General features: G+C 40.6%; 1 protein-coding gene across 27 annotated transcripts in view; it reads left to right on the top strand.

Moving 5' to 3' along the window:
- The window catches only part of Celf2 (CUGBP Elav-like family member 2), an 808061-nt gene extending 794366 nt beyond the window's left edge, over positions 1–13695 (top strand). For 15 of the 27 annotated variants that reach the window (XM_058578641.1, XM_058578632.1, XM_046442342.2 and 12 more), the window contains 2 exons: positions 2654–2797; positions 5882–11423. In XM_058578641.1, coding sequence (XP_058434624.1) covers positions 2654–2797; positions 5882–6009 — 272 coding nt within the window. In that variant the 3' untranslated portion in view covers positions 6010–11423. Of the gene's footprint in view, positions 1–2653; positions 2798–5881 lie in introns of all 27 variants that reach the window. The other 12 variants (XM_058578648.1, XM_058578646.1, XM_058578647.1 and 9 more) reach the window with 3 other exon arrangements.
- Positions 13696–14204: the final 509 nt, after the last annotated feature.

The following is a 14204-nucleotide window of genomic DNA, read 5'->3' as shown; positions in this document are numbered from 1 at the left end:
ATATATTTTTCCCATGGTAAAATAATTTTAAATAATCTTTGCCCCAGTTAAATCTTCTGAGGGATTATGGGGTCCCTATGGATGTTAAGTGCAGAAAAGCTCATCACCTTTCTTGCCATTCCTAAACATCCTCTGACCACTCTCACACCTTTCCATATTCTGTCCTTGTAGGCGGCAAGTCATACACACACGAGTAGTTACAGCCTACAGCCTTTAAGTACCCCAGCAAGTACTGGTGGTCTGTGCTTGTCAGGTGCCCTGTGAGAAATAAGGACTACAAACATCTCAACCAGCTGGAGCCAGTGAATATAACATAGATAACTCTCCCATGTTAAAATGCCATGGAAGAGAGAAATGGGACAAAACAGAGATTTGCAGATGGTAGACAGGTTTTTATTACTTCTAGGGGTAAAGAAGATGATGAGTTTCAAGTGAAATCCTTAAAAAAATATATATTTAGTTATTTTGGTACCAGATGCCTGCCTCAGTTGCAAACAAGGGTGGTTTTCATATGAAATTATTTGGGGGGGGGGGGCCGGGGATATAGCTCAGTTGGTAGAGTGCTTGCCTTGCATGCACAAGGCTATGAGTTCAATCCCCAGCACCAAAAAAATAATAATAATACTTTTTGCTCATTTTTATGATAAAAATTTGGGGGTGGGGGGAGAAACCAAACTTTTTCTTGGTGATTAAAAAACAAACAAAAAGAAACAGCACTGAAAGGGAGACAAATCAGAATATGTTAACACTTTTTTCTTGAGAAAATAAGCAAAGATCAGAGCCTCCTTTTGTTTGTCCAGCTGTCCCTGAGAGCCAAGGGTGGAGCTCAGCAGAACAGCACTTGCTTAGCCTGCACAAGTCCTGGGCTCAGTCCTCGGCACTACAAGAAGAACAAGACCCAGCCGTCTCAGTACTTCCATGGCCTCCATCTCTGGCATGGATACATTCTGAGTGCACACATTCTCGAATGCCAGCATTGCTGAGACATACCTAGGAACCTATCTTGGGCGTTCAAGTTGCATTTCCTCCCCAGGTTTCCGGAGGCCATGCACCTTACAGGTCAAATCAGATCCCATTAATCTTCATTTGTGCATTTGGATCTTTTATTGGAAGGAACATTAAATGTGGTATCAGATCTGTGCCCATTGCAAAGGATGTGCATGGCACAGCAGCACTCAGAACACCCACTCTCCAGAGTTTTGGGTTTTGCACCTATTCAGAAAACATTTGAGGGTCTACAGTTGTGTCCCTTCAAAGTACAGGCTGTCTCCCTTGCTCTGTAATATTAATATATCCATAGAATTCGTGAGCAGTGCAGAAAGTTAAAGTGGCCACAGAGATACATTTCTAAATAAGAAGAAATACCTCATCTGGGGCTTCAGGAATTGGCCTCAAGAAGTCTTCCTTGTGAAAAGTCCCATTCATTGGGATGCTTTTTTTCTTTTATGATTTATTTTGTGGGGGCAGGAGAAGAAACTTGTTGGATGTCTCTTTGCAATGATGTTTATCCATTTATTTTTTCAAAGTTCTTTTTATCCCAATTTTTTTTCAGCCCAAACACACAAATACCCTTCCCCTCTACCTAGGGAACCACTGCAGTCTGTTCCCTGCAGCTTCACAAAGAGGGCAGGCAGGCCTGGCTCCTCTCCTGTGAAAGCCAGCTGCAGCCATGAACCAGCTGCAGAAGTTACTCAACTGATTCTGTGAGCTCCCTCCTATCCCAGACACCCTGCCTGGATGTCCAAGAGCCACCCAGTCCTTCTTCTCCTTGCAGCTCATTGGGTTTCCTTCTTTTTCCTCTTTTAATTTTTGGACAGCTCTCCTACAGGTGGGTAGAAGGTTCAGAGAGGGAAACGGACAGGAACATAACAGCTCTCCCCTCCAACCTGCAGAGCTGAGAAGGTCTTCCCTGTTCCACCCTTGTTTCTGGTATTAGCTGGAAAAGGATGAGTACAAGGGAAGAGCTTGACTTAGCTCAGGTTTGAGAAGCTTCTACATCCATTTCCAGGGCTTACCTGGGGTTGTAATTCCTATCAAATTCCTATCAAAGTTGTGAGACTCTAGCTACCATTTCCCCCCCGTCCTGTTGACTCATTGCCAGTCATTTCTAATAAAGATGGTTATTATACTCTGTGTTAAGATATTTGGCAAATCAAGACTGGCTGGGTAACCAGGTAAACTACTGATAAATCCAGGCAGTGTTACTGCTATATTGATGATTCTAAATCACTGCACTTGGCATTGGCTACCCAGCACACACTCCCCTTCCCTGTGAGACAGTCGACCACACCCGATAGGAAACTCAGCCCCCAGAAAAACCCATGCCTAGATTCTCTGCCCTGTCCTGCCCACACCACCTTCACTCCATGAAAAGGAAAAGCAAATGTGTGCTGATGTGTGTACACGTGACCCCAGAAAACCATCTGATGAGGAAGCTACTTAACAGCCAGTGTCTACTTGGAAATTAGAAAAATGTGAAGGGTGAGTGTTTTCCTGAAAGACATGTCAGTGCTTGACATTTATCCATCTGTTTATTCTTTTATAAGAAAAAGCCAAATGACTTAGCCTTCCTGTTGTTAAAGGATTCCTAAGAAGAGGCTTTGGGAACTAAGACTCAAAGGATACCTTACTCTGATTTTTTCTTCTTCTTTAGGTCCAGAGGGGGCAAACCTCTTTATTTACCACCTTCCACAGGAGTTTGGAGACCAGGACATTCTGCAGATGTTCATGCCTTTTGGAAATGTTATCTCTGCTAAAGTCTTCATTGACAAACAGACCAATCTGAGCAAGTGCTTTGGTATGCAAAAGAAACCAAGCTAGACTATTATAGTAGACTCCCCCAAGTGAGGAGTCATGGGAAGGAAAATGTGAAAGACAGCTATTTTTGGAGTCAGGATAGGGCCTTCGTGTATGGTGGTATTTCCTGATTTTTCTGGATGCATGTAAGCAGATTTGGGCAAAGTTCTTTAGTGAAAACAAAGGGGAAGGGGCTATATAAAAAGGATCTAGGAAATTTCCTTATATTGGTAACACCATATGCCATAGTGTATTACTATACATCCCTAATAATCTTTTGTTGTAGAGCAATACCCATTTCTTCAGGCCCTTCAGATGGAAGCATGAACTTTCATCAGATGGAAACAGAGATTGCAGTTTAGTCTCTACTGGTGTACAGTAGAACTGCAGACACTGCCAGTGGCTCCTTACACCTTCAGGTTTAATGACTCAGACACCGAGGCATGGGTCACACTGTTAAGTACACACACAAACAGCCAGAAATACACACACATTCACAAGCAGGGATGCCAGGCTGCCGTCACACTGCAGCTCCACATGCACAGGATGAGCAATTGATGTATCTCATGCTTACACAGAACACTGTGTTATGAGGCATTGGAGGGCCAGAATTTGGGATTATAAGACTGGCAGGAGCTAAGTGGGTGGGTATGGAGCCAGAGAGGGTGCATGTGTTATCCAGACACTGGAAACCCGGCTTCTTAGCACACCTAGTTTTCACATCATCTCTCCTCAAGCAGCATGGCCTCTGCGTCCTGTGGCATTTTTGGCTCCCTAGGAGTGTGAGGAAAACTCACAATGTGCACTTGTGTTTACAACAGGAGGACAGTATTTGTTTAATCCATTCATTGTTTTATTTCTCAAATCTTGCTGGCCCCCAAAGTAGTTTAGAGGCCAGGTGTTCACAGCATCTATTGCTCATCTGGCAGGCTCTGACCCCAGTTTGAGATTAGAGCATTTGCTTTACTCATGCCTGCAACTAAATAATTTATGTTGGTCACAGGCAATAACAGTAGCATAAAACAAGATCGGATAGATATGAGCCAGAAGAAACAGAACTGGGTGTCTGTCGGCAAAGAGGGAGGGTGGTTCTCAAATACCTTCAAGTTCACACCAGTTTGGTTGACTGGTAGTGGGTAACCAGGCCAAGGAGAACATCATGGATCCTAAAACTACATTATCATAATGCCTAATTCCTGGCATCACCCAGGAAGGTCAGCCTCTGCTGCCGGGGAATTAGCACGTCAACCATTTCAAGCCACTGTCTTTACCGCAGTGGAAAGGCTGCTGCTGTGCTAACTATATGAACCCCTTCATAGTGGTTCATGAGAGGGAAATGGAAGTTGAGCTGTTTCTTGGGGGGCTTTGGGGGCCAGAGTTTACCTGTGGGAGGCTTCCCCACACAAGGTTTTGAAGCCAATGTTTACATTTTTCACAGGTGAGCAATGTTCTAGGCTCATATGGAGACTAGAAAGGGACTATGCATTATCAATTTGAGAAAATATGTACTACCTTGAAAAGATATCAGTCCACAAACTACTTAACCAGTGTGTTCATAATGGTACAAGTTATAGCCGTAACTATATTCCTGTGAACTAAAAGCCATAGCATCCCAGGCCTCCTGGCAGCCAGCCTAAGTTCTTGGGGACCCAATTGGCTAAATTCTGAGTCATAAGATAGCCCATTCTTTTGTTCGTACCTCTTGGCTGGGTTTTGGTATCCATATCTTGACCCATTTCCATTCTTTAAGCATCTTGCTAGTTCAGGATAAAGACCCTGAGAGAGAGGAGAGGGTAAAGTCAGAGCAAAAATCTTAGATTTGAGATCACATTTTATTGGGAATTAGATGTAATACTAATGTAAGCAGCCATTTTTGCAAGGCAGCCTGCCTGCGAAAAGCTTTTCTGCTGTATGACCATTTTTATTAAGTGAGGAGAGAACGTTGCTCAACGAGTATTTATGTCCTTTGCTTCCTCTTCTGGTTTATAAAGGAATTTTCTCTTTAGCCTTAAACTTTCACAGTAAATAGATGGTGGCTCTTAGTATAGAACCTTCTGAACAGCTGATGTTCAGAACTGAAATTAAATCTATACAACAGCTTCCTTTCAACTCTAAAGCCAGTAGGAACTATAAGAGCTTACTACTTGCCTCAGCTTAACTAATGCTTTGCCTGTACCCCTACCTTGGCCTCACCCCGCAGTGTTAGAATAAAGTAGGATCAGAATTCTGTTTCAGGGCCTCTGCAGAGCATCATGGGTCCTTTTTCAAAAACAGAGGATGTTGCTATAAACAAACATACTGGGAATTCTGTTGAGAAGGTTGTCCTAAGCTCTTTAGACCATTTATTCCTCAAGACTTTGAGAGATGCAAGGTAGCAATTTCCTTCTAGTTGAATTTTTTCTGAAGTTCTGCAAATGGAAACCAAGCTGAGGGGAAAGGCCCAGCATTTCCTTGGGTTCTTCTCAGAAATTACTCCAAAACATTAAAAATTAAGTATAAATTATCTAATTCTGTAGTTGACTCATCCTCTAGCTAAACAGGTGTGGGCGCTGACCACAACTCTAGGGCCTAGTCTCTATGTGCTGCACTGCAGGGAGTTGGTGACCCCTCCCTCTACCCTGCCTTTCAGCCTCACCAGTCAGGACAGGTAAGCTACTGGGGCCCTTGAAGCCCTGGAATATTTGTACCACTGCTTACATGAGTGAGGCTTATCCACCTGCAGGTCTTCCAGAGGGATTCTAAAAGATTCGAAACAGATTTGACTTGAAGGCAGTAAATAAGGAGACTAAATTCACTTAAACAACAGTTGCATTTTAGTTTTCTAAGGCAGGGTTTTGCCTTGTGTACCTAATTACAAGTCCAGCTACCTTTTTTTACTACTTCTCAGTGGACATTTCCAGCATCGTCCGACCCTCAGACATGCCCTGGACACTCATGGCACACAATAAACTGAGCACTGAGCTCAAGGCCGGCACCTATGAGCATTTGCAGTTACACTGTGCCAGCCATCCCCATAGCCCTGGCCCCCCTTCTGCTCTCTCCCACTCCACCTTGACCCACCTTCCTTCTCCTTTGTGTTTTCCAGGTTTTGTTAGCTATGACAATCCAGTCTCTGCACAAGCTGCGATCCAGGCGATGAATGGCTTTCAGATCGGCATGAAACGCTTGAAGGTGCAGCTGAAGCGCTCCAAAAACGACAGCAAACCTTACTGATCCCAACCCCAGAGGCTCCCTGCTCTTATTTTAGCTTTCTTAGGGTAAGTCCCACAAGCCAGCCTGTTCTCAACAGGGAAGGCAGAGGAGGACCACATTGCCAACTTTTACCAAGAGAGACGTTATTTTTACAATAAGGCCTCCATTTCCCCCGCCCAGCCCCCGACCCAGTCTGCCATAATTAAAACTTGGGCTACCTTGTTTATATTGAGTCAATTCCTCCTCCAGTTGTGCCACTGTATTCTCCTTTGTTTTGCAATTTGAATCTCCTTTTACCTTTTTTTTAAATTTTTTTGTTTTCATTTTTGCTTTTTTAAAGAAAAACATATATACAAATAAATGACATCTTGAGAATTTAAAAGGCAAACAAATGCTGATGTGCAATTCTAACTCTGAAACCACTGGTGCCCCGAGAGCACTGCCTGGAGCATTCACCCCTCCTTGTCCGCGCCCACCCCTGCGGAGGGCCCCCTGCGTTTAGCGAGGTGGCCTAGCAGAGGGAGAAGCAGGAGAAGCACTTAAAACAACACAAACGTCTTTCCACTACATCGGTTTGTTTTAATAAGTAGGATTTTATTTTAGGGTTCAAAGAAACATGACATTTATCGGTCAGATTATTACACTGGTTGTCTATTTTGTTATTGTTTTATTTTTGTTTTTAGAAAGGATTAATGTAAAAAAAGATTTAGAGATCTGTTTCTTAAAGCTACAGGGTTTAAAAATAAAATAAAAATGAGTGAAAATACTTGATGTTTCTTGAAAGATAAATTTAATAATAATAAATAAATACATAAATAATACATAAATAAAAAGAAAGCCACAGGCCTGTAAATTTTATTTGTAAAAAAAGCATTTCTATTTTTATACAAAATTTTTACTGCCTCAGAAATAATGGAAGTTATTTATTGCCTATTGTTAACTTATTGGGTACCTAAAGAGCAGTTCTCTGTCTAGCTAGAACCTTCTGAAGTAGTCTCTAGAGGAATTGTTCTAGGAATGGGCTTTTTCACCGTTGAACCCTAGACCTAAAGTTCATGCTTTATCCTCTCGTTGTTTGTATCTGTCTGATTATTTTGTTCGTAATTTCCATTATCTAGTTTACAGTTCAGTTGTCTGACTTCCCCATATGTTACCTTTGTTGAAACTGGACCCTCTTCCCTTTCCAGTCTCACCCCAAAACACCCAGAATCCATCCCCTCTCACTCTCCAGATGGATTCTCTTGGGGTTTCATTGTGCTGTGGAAAAAGAGTGTAAGAAATGCAAATTATGTGAATGGCTCGTAGACTCCCCGAAGACCTAAGATTTGCATTAGTTTTTCTCCTGCACCCTTAAAAGTGATTTTGTTGCTGCTGCCTAGATTCTGTGTAACTTTTTACTCTTCCTTGTTTTTTCCCTAGACATCTTCATGCCCGTTAGTTCATCGTTTGCCTAGCATGTCCCTGTGGCGTCTCAAAAAAAAAGTTTCATCGTCCCGTCATTGTTTCTGATGTCTTTCTGACCTCACATCATATTTGGTTCTCCTACTGACCTTTGATCTAGTTTGACCTTTGAAATTTGCATGTGACCTCATCTAGCTATGAATTCTGGGAAGTCAATGTGAAAAACATTGCTGCATTCATGCAAGACTGAAATTATTAGACAAATTAATTATAGAAAAAAAAACCTGTGGCAAAAATGTTTCTTTCTTATTTTTTTTTCTTTCTTTTCATAAAACAGACTTGAAAGTATTATACAGGGATTGGCATTCTTCCCGGTCACTGGTAACAATAGCAATATGTGTCCAGGGACACAGAATGTTGGTTTCTAACAGACTACTTCCAAAAACAGTTTGAGAAAAAAAACTGTCTGATTTTAAGTCTCTAGAGGTCTGTAATAGTTTTTACATTTTTCAGGCAGTGTAAAGTTTTTTGATAAGGCCATTTTAGGTGGCTCACTTTCTCATTAAGATATATATATAGAACCACTTTTTGTAGATTAGTATAAGAAAAATATTTACCCTGTTTTGGGGCAAATGCTACCTATTTGTGTCACCTTTTGCTGAACTGACTCACAGTTAGACAATCCATGGTTTAATGCACATGAAATTACCTATATTTTATACTGTTTCAATGTACAGGAGAAAGGTTACTGTAAACTGTGTTATGTTGGTGCTTCCGTGAATTAAGTTGTGGTTTCATCATGAGTCTTACGGTCTTAATGTTCTCTGTTGATAAGACAAGTTTAGAATTGGTTTACTTAAAACAAAAACAAAAAAAAAAAAAAAAAAGAATTTCAAAAAAAAAAAGTTGTTTGCTTAAAAAAATTTTTTTTCATGTGAGAAAAAAAAAAAAAAACTATTCCAGAATAAGTTCTGTGTTGGCTTGTGAAGCATTGATGTCATTTTTTTTTATTGTGGACTATTTAGATGTGTTTGTGTTCAGCAAAATGTGATCTGTTTTTTTTTTTCTTTTAAAGAAAAAAAGTGAAAATATATAGTGCCAAATTCCAAAGGTACTTCCTTCCTAGAGCTTCAGTGTGTTTCTTGTGAGAAGTAATTTGATAACATGGGTATTTTATTATGTGTTTTGTATAAATCCCTAATATTTAAAAAAAAAGGTTAAAAAGTTTGTTAACTTGCTATTCTGTGGTCTTGTTGCCTGAAATTGTTATTGTTTGTTATTTCTCTATGATGTTTTTTGTAAGACATTGTATAAGTGCCCATGTCTCACTTTTTTAACCCCTCTGCACATCAAGGCTGTGAAGGCACCCTCACAATGTATTTTCTTCATACTATATGGAAACCTCTAAGGTGAGAAAGTTTTGAACTTTTAACCCTTTCTACCCAGAGCTATCTGGAATGTTGGTAACTTTTTATAAAGCTGTCATCACTTGAGTTTGTTTTGGGGTGTTCCTTTTTCCCACCCGCATATATCCGCTGAGTGGTAAATTTTTACTACTTTCTTTTCCTTTGAGAGCCAAAAGAAACAAAATTCCACAAGGCAAATTTGAAGGGGGAAAAATACTCGAACACTCTCCAAATTTTGTCCTATGACATTTTTACTTTTGATTATTTCTGGTCTTTTTTTCCTTTAATTCCTAATGTGCTGCTGGAATTAGAATTCCTAATGTCCTGTGCTCCTTCTTTAGTTTAAATGAAAAATGGGGGGAAGTAGGTAGATTCAGTTCCTAAATAAACCTTAAAAATGCCGTATGCTTTTTGAGAACAGATTTAGTGGTATGTTCTAGTCTAGAATATTTTCATATACTTACAGTCAGTCAACTTTTGTGGTAGGACTGTCTTTTGAGGAATTTTACTTTTGTTTTAAATGCTCCTAAATAACCTTCAGTCAGCTACTGTGCTGGGAATTCTCTGACTCCAGTGGACGCCTCTGAAAGAGCAAGGTGTCTCAAGGGAGAAGCCCAGAGCCCCCTCAACTGCACTTTTTGCTTTCTGGTTCTTCAATTGAACACACTGATTGAACACAAAGGGGACTGGCCACATAAGTAGAGCTGGGTTCTTGACCAAATACCTTCCTGCTGCCACTTTTTAAAGTGCCATATTACTTTCACTTGGACTTTCTGTGAACAGATACCTTGCTGTCTTGACAAACCTGAATGTCGTACCTACAGCCCCAACACAAAGCCCAGCCTTCCTGAAAGCCAGCCCTGGAAGCTTCTGGGTCTCAGCTCCCTTTTCCTACCCGCCCTGTTTGGTTTAATGTGCGTGTGGACGTGATAGCCCTGGGATGGAAAGGACTAGCCTCTAATGATGCAAAAAAATAAAAACAGAAGTTTCCTTCTTACAGCACATGCACTTCTAACGAAATGATTTGTATTATCCTCACACGTGTTTACTACTGCCGGGGCCTTCCTGCAGCCTCTGAGGGCTATTTTGTACTTCCTGCAGCACTCAGCTTAGTAACAGGTTATTGCACACGTCTCTCATGTGTCATGGTGGTGTAGAGATACGTAGAAACGCAAGACAACACCATTGGAATTTCTTAGACCATTTCATTCCAAATCTATTCCTTTATCAATTACATTAATCTCAAAGTTTGGTTTTTTGGATTTTTGGTTTTTTGGGTTTTGTTTATTGTTTTTTATTTTTTATTTCTTTTAATTTTTTTTATCGAAGCAACTGCCCTCCTTTCCTCTTATCCCACCTGCATCTCCCCCACAGAAAAACTGAGCAGTTGACAGGAGGCTCAGGGTGGGCACTTTGAGCGTTTCTGATTTTGCAGGCAATCAAGACAGTATATCTAGAGTGAAAGTCCTTTTTTTTGGGGGGTGGGGGGGGTTGGTTTTGCATGTTTCATTGTTAAAAAAAAAATAATAGTAACCCTCCTCAGAGACAAACTGTCCTTTTTATCTTTTAATATCAAAAGGAAAACAGCTGCGAGGGTGCAAAGGGCCTGTGCCAGGAGACAAAACACGCAGGGAAGTGACTTTTTTTAAATCAAGTGTAGAGAATAGTCATTTTTAAACTAAATTAGAGAATTGTGACAAAATGGCAGTCCTCAAAGGCGTAACGAGTTCATCTTTCTTTCACCATAGGGGTTATAGTTCTTTGGCTTGTGCTACTCTGGAATCATTTTACTGTTTGTTTTTATTAAGTGCTAATTAAAAAGAAGAAATAAAATTTTAAAAAAACCTGTAGTTTCATTACCTTTTTGAATAATGTCATACAAAAAATGTATTTGTGTTTTTTTGTGCTGTGAGAATTGTTGTTTGTAGATTAATAATATCATTTTGTTTAGAATTACAAAATAGTTTTTAAATATTGTCTGAGAAAAGCCAAAGTTAATGCAACCTAGTGGAAACTGTAAGACCATTTGAGTATTGTTTCTGTTTTATTGATGCATTTGGATTTTGTTGTTTGATGGAATTTGAGCCAAAAAAAAAAAAATACACAGGCTTTCCTATTTCTACAACTGATTGTACTTATGCATTTTGTACCAGTGGAACTTTTTATACTGGAGATTAAAAAAAAAATGGAAATTTTTGTGGCTTACTCTCGTGGGCCCCCTGACAATGACTGATTTCAAGTTTGATTTCTGGTTGATAGAAAGAAAGTTGCTTTTCTTTTGAGAATTAAAAACTTTGGCTTGATTTCTTTTTTCCCTTTGCTTATATCTAGCATTAGAATTTTGTCTTAAAATACAGCGGTAAGTTTCACTTTTTATTCTGTATTGTGCAGTTACACAATAAGGTAATTAGATTTAGAAGTACTCAGTCACCTTAAGTGGATAAATGTATTAGTTAAACTTTAGGGGTTTGCTTTTTTGCTGTTTAGATCAAAGTTTTTTCTGATTCTTCTGTCCTCATTGTGAACATAACCGTGTAGTTGAAACAGTCAAACTTATTTTTGTAATGTATGTTACTGTGTGATGCGGTTTTTGGCTTCTGTCTCCAATATTAAACCATTTTCCTAATACTTGTTTCTCTCTCTGCGTGTTGTATTGTTGGTGGTCATTGTATGTTGGTGATGCATCTACACACCTCACTGTTTCACCTGTTTTTTTTCTATATGTTGTGTAAAAGATACAGTCGATTCCACCTAAGTGAATATCTGATTTGGGGAAACTGCACACCAGCCACCTTCATTTATGTACAAGGGTCCACTCTGACCACTGCTTCCAAGACTGATACTTTTTTCTATGGTTCACCTAAATAACTGCCCTACCAAGCTGGATTCGCCAAGACATTTTATGGTCCTTTGACCATACAGGTTCATTTCACCACCTCTTCTGACCTCCTTCCCCTTCTCCCTCCCTCATGAGTGTATATATTTACATAAACATGGATATATATGCACACTCATGTGTACATATATATAATATGCATTTCCTAATGTTCACTAAAATCTGCTGCATTATCTTAAGAAGAAAAGCAGCAGACTTGGGGTTCTTCTGTCTACCCCCAAGTCCAAAAGCATAAAAGCATATCATTACGGTCAAGCTCTTCTCAGAAACTGATCACTTTTTCAAATGAAGTGAGGTCTCAAGGGAGGAAAAAATAAACATAGCTGGTGAACAGAAGATGTGAAAAGGGTTAAACTCAGTTCTGTGTTGCCATCAATCAATAGATATGTATAGAAAAGTAATTTAAATTATTTATTCCTACAAGCTAATTGAATCCAGGAGCAGCTTTAATTATTAAAACTAATGGAAGAGAAAAGAAATATTTCCAAGTGCTCAAATGGAAGCTCTACTCAGTCTAAAGGGGGAGGTGAAGCTTCTCATGCTCAAGTCCTCAATGGCATGCTGTCCAAGTCCACAGGAAAGCTCGTAATGCCCCATGAACCCCACACCCCTTCTGAATGCACGCACAGCTAGGAGTAGGCTGTGTTCCTGTCACCCAACCCCAGTCATCACAAAGAGAAGAACTACTCCTCACATGCCCTCCACATCTTAGGCCAGAGGCCCTCCTCCCTTTTCTGCCCAGCTCCTATGCTCAGGAATCTGACTGCTCTTAAAGTGCTCTTAAAAGATTCCACGATGTCTGCTCCCTGTCTTCTCTCCTCCCAACCTTTCAGACGCACAAGCTCTGTCTGCCTCAGGCCCCCAGCACCTGGTGCCAATGAGATTTCTCCCCACAGGTGCTCGGGCTCTCCGCCCTCTGGTTTCAGCTGCCCCTCTGGCCCCAAGATTGTATTTTTAAGTAGGGTCAACAAGAGGGGCCTAGTGAGGTGGAGGAAAGGCGGCTCTTTCTCCCATAGGCCAGACACCTCAGTGGTAGTGACTGCCACCAGCTCCAGACCTGCACAGAGGGGAGCTGACTTCCTGCCGACACTTCCGCTTTAAGCCTCATCACAGCCTTCCATCAGCTGCCTCTGAAAACCCACTGCTCACTAGTGGGGAAAGACGGCTAAGGGTGTGATTTCTTTTTCTTTCTTTTCTGAGGGGGTTGGGGGGCGGGGGGCACAAGGGAGGGGAGACTGGGGAAAGAGTGTGATTAAATTCCTTACAAGATGCAAGTGTTTACTTTTAAAATAATATAACCACCATTTGGCACAAGGCAAAATACTCATGCTAAGGGAAGGAAGGGAAGACAAAGCCAGTTTTTGCTGTTTTCCAAAAACAACAAAAACAATAATTCTCCAAAGAAGAGGATGCAAAAGGCTAGTTCCTTAAGCACGGATGACAGTAAAGTTGGTCCCTGCTTAAATTCATACTTATTTTGATTTCTAAAACACCACTGCAGCGTGAGCAAGGTGTACCTGCCTGCCATGCACGGACCACCTTGAAAATCAAGGACTGCCAACGCTTCCTGGCTGACGGGAAGCCACATGCCTGCCCGGCCCACAGCAGTTGCAGGCCGTCCATGGGCTCAGCCTCTTGGCTAGCAGGCTAGGAAACACAGTGAACATAAATGTACTGTGAATCGTTCCTGATAAGTGAATAAAACATTGTGACCAAACAATCAGCTTATTCACTTATCAGGAATCGACTGTTCTGCTAATTCACTGTTTTTGTTTTTCATTTCTGTTGTAGTTCACTATTTTTGCTGTGTTCTGTTTTCTCCTCTCATGCTTGGGCAAAATCACTGGGAATATTATCTTCATGTGACCATGAAACGTTTATATGGAGTGGAAATGATATCTTAACAAAATCTATGCACTTGCTATCAGGAACACAATACTGGATGTGTCTTATATATATTGAACTATATAGTACTCGATTTCTTAAATAAAGCTTAAGAAAGGACTCTGTTGTGTGTTAAGTTAATGTGATTATTTTTCAAAGCAGTGTTTCTAAGGCGTATTTTTGTTCTTTTAAGTCTTGAGTGATACAGGATATTTTTCATTAAAATTATATCACTGGCTTTATGACTTAATATTCAATAAATTGACTTTGGAAACAAAATGGAGTGGGGGGAAGTTCTTCTGAATTCATTTTAGCAAGTGATCTGGAAAACAGTCCCCTTCCTGGTGACTACAGCAAATCTCTAGTGAGGCACTATAGGGGTGGCCAAACAGAGCAAGCCCTTCACCTCTAACAGACCACCAGAAAGCGTCCAAAGTCCACCCTAACCCAGAAAACCCAACTTATTGCTGAATGTGATCCTTTAGACTCAGAAGAAAGGGGACAAAGGAGAAAGGCAGATTCAAGAGTAACACTGGTCTGTGTCGATGCTTTGCCAGAATGATGTGACACTAAAACTATACCCTGCTGGAGAACAATGGAAGTCCTATTCAGGACCACAAAATGAGAGA

This window comes from Marmota monax, unplaced genomic scaffold (assembly GCF_021218885.2).
Source record: "Marmota monax isolate L192 unplaced genomic scaffold, Marmota_monax_Labrador192_F-V1.1 WCK01_AAM20220418_F8-fsc00072, whole genome shotgun sequence".
Taxonomy (NCBI): Eukaryota; Metazoa; Chordata; class Mammalia; order Rodentia; family Sciuridae; genus Marmota; species Marmota monax.
This window is presented reverse-complemented; position numbering and strand designations above follow the sequence as displayed.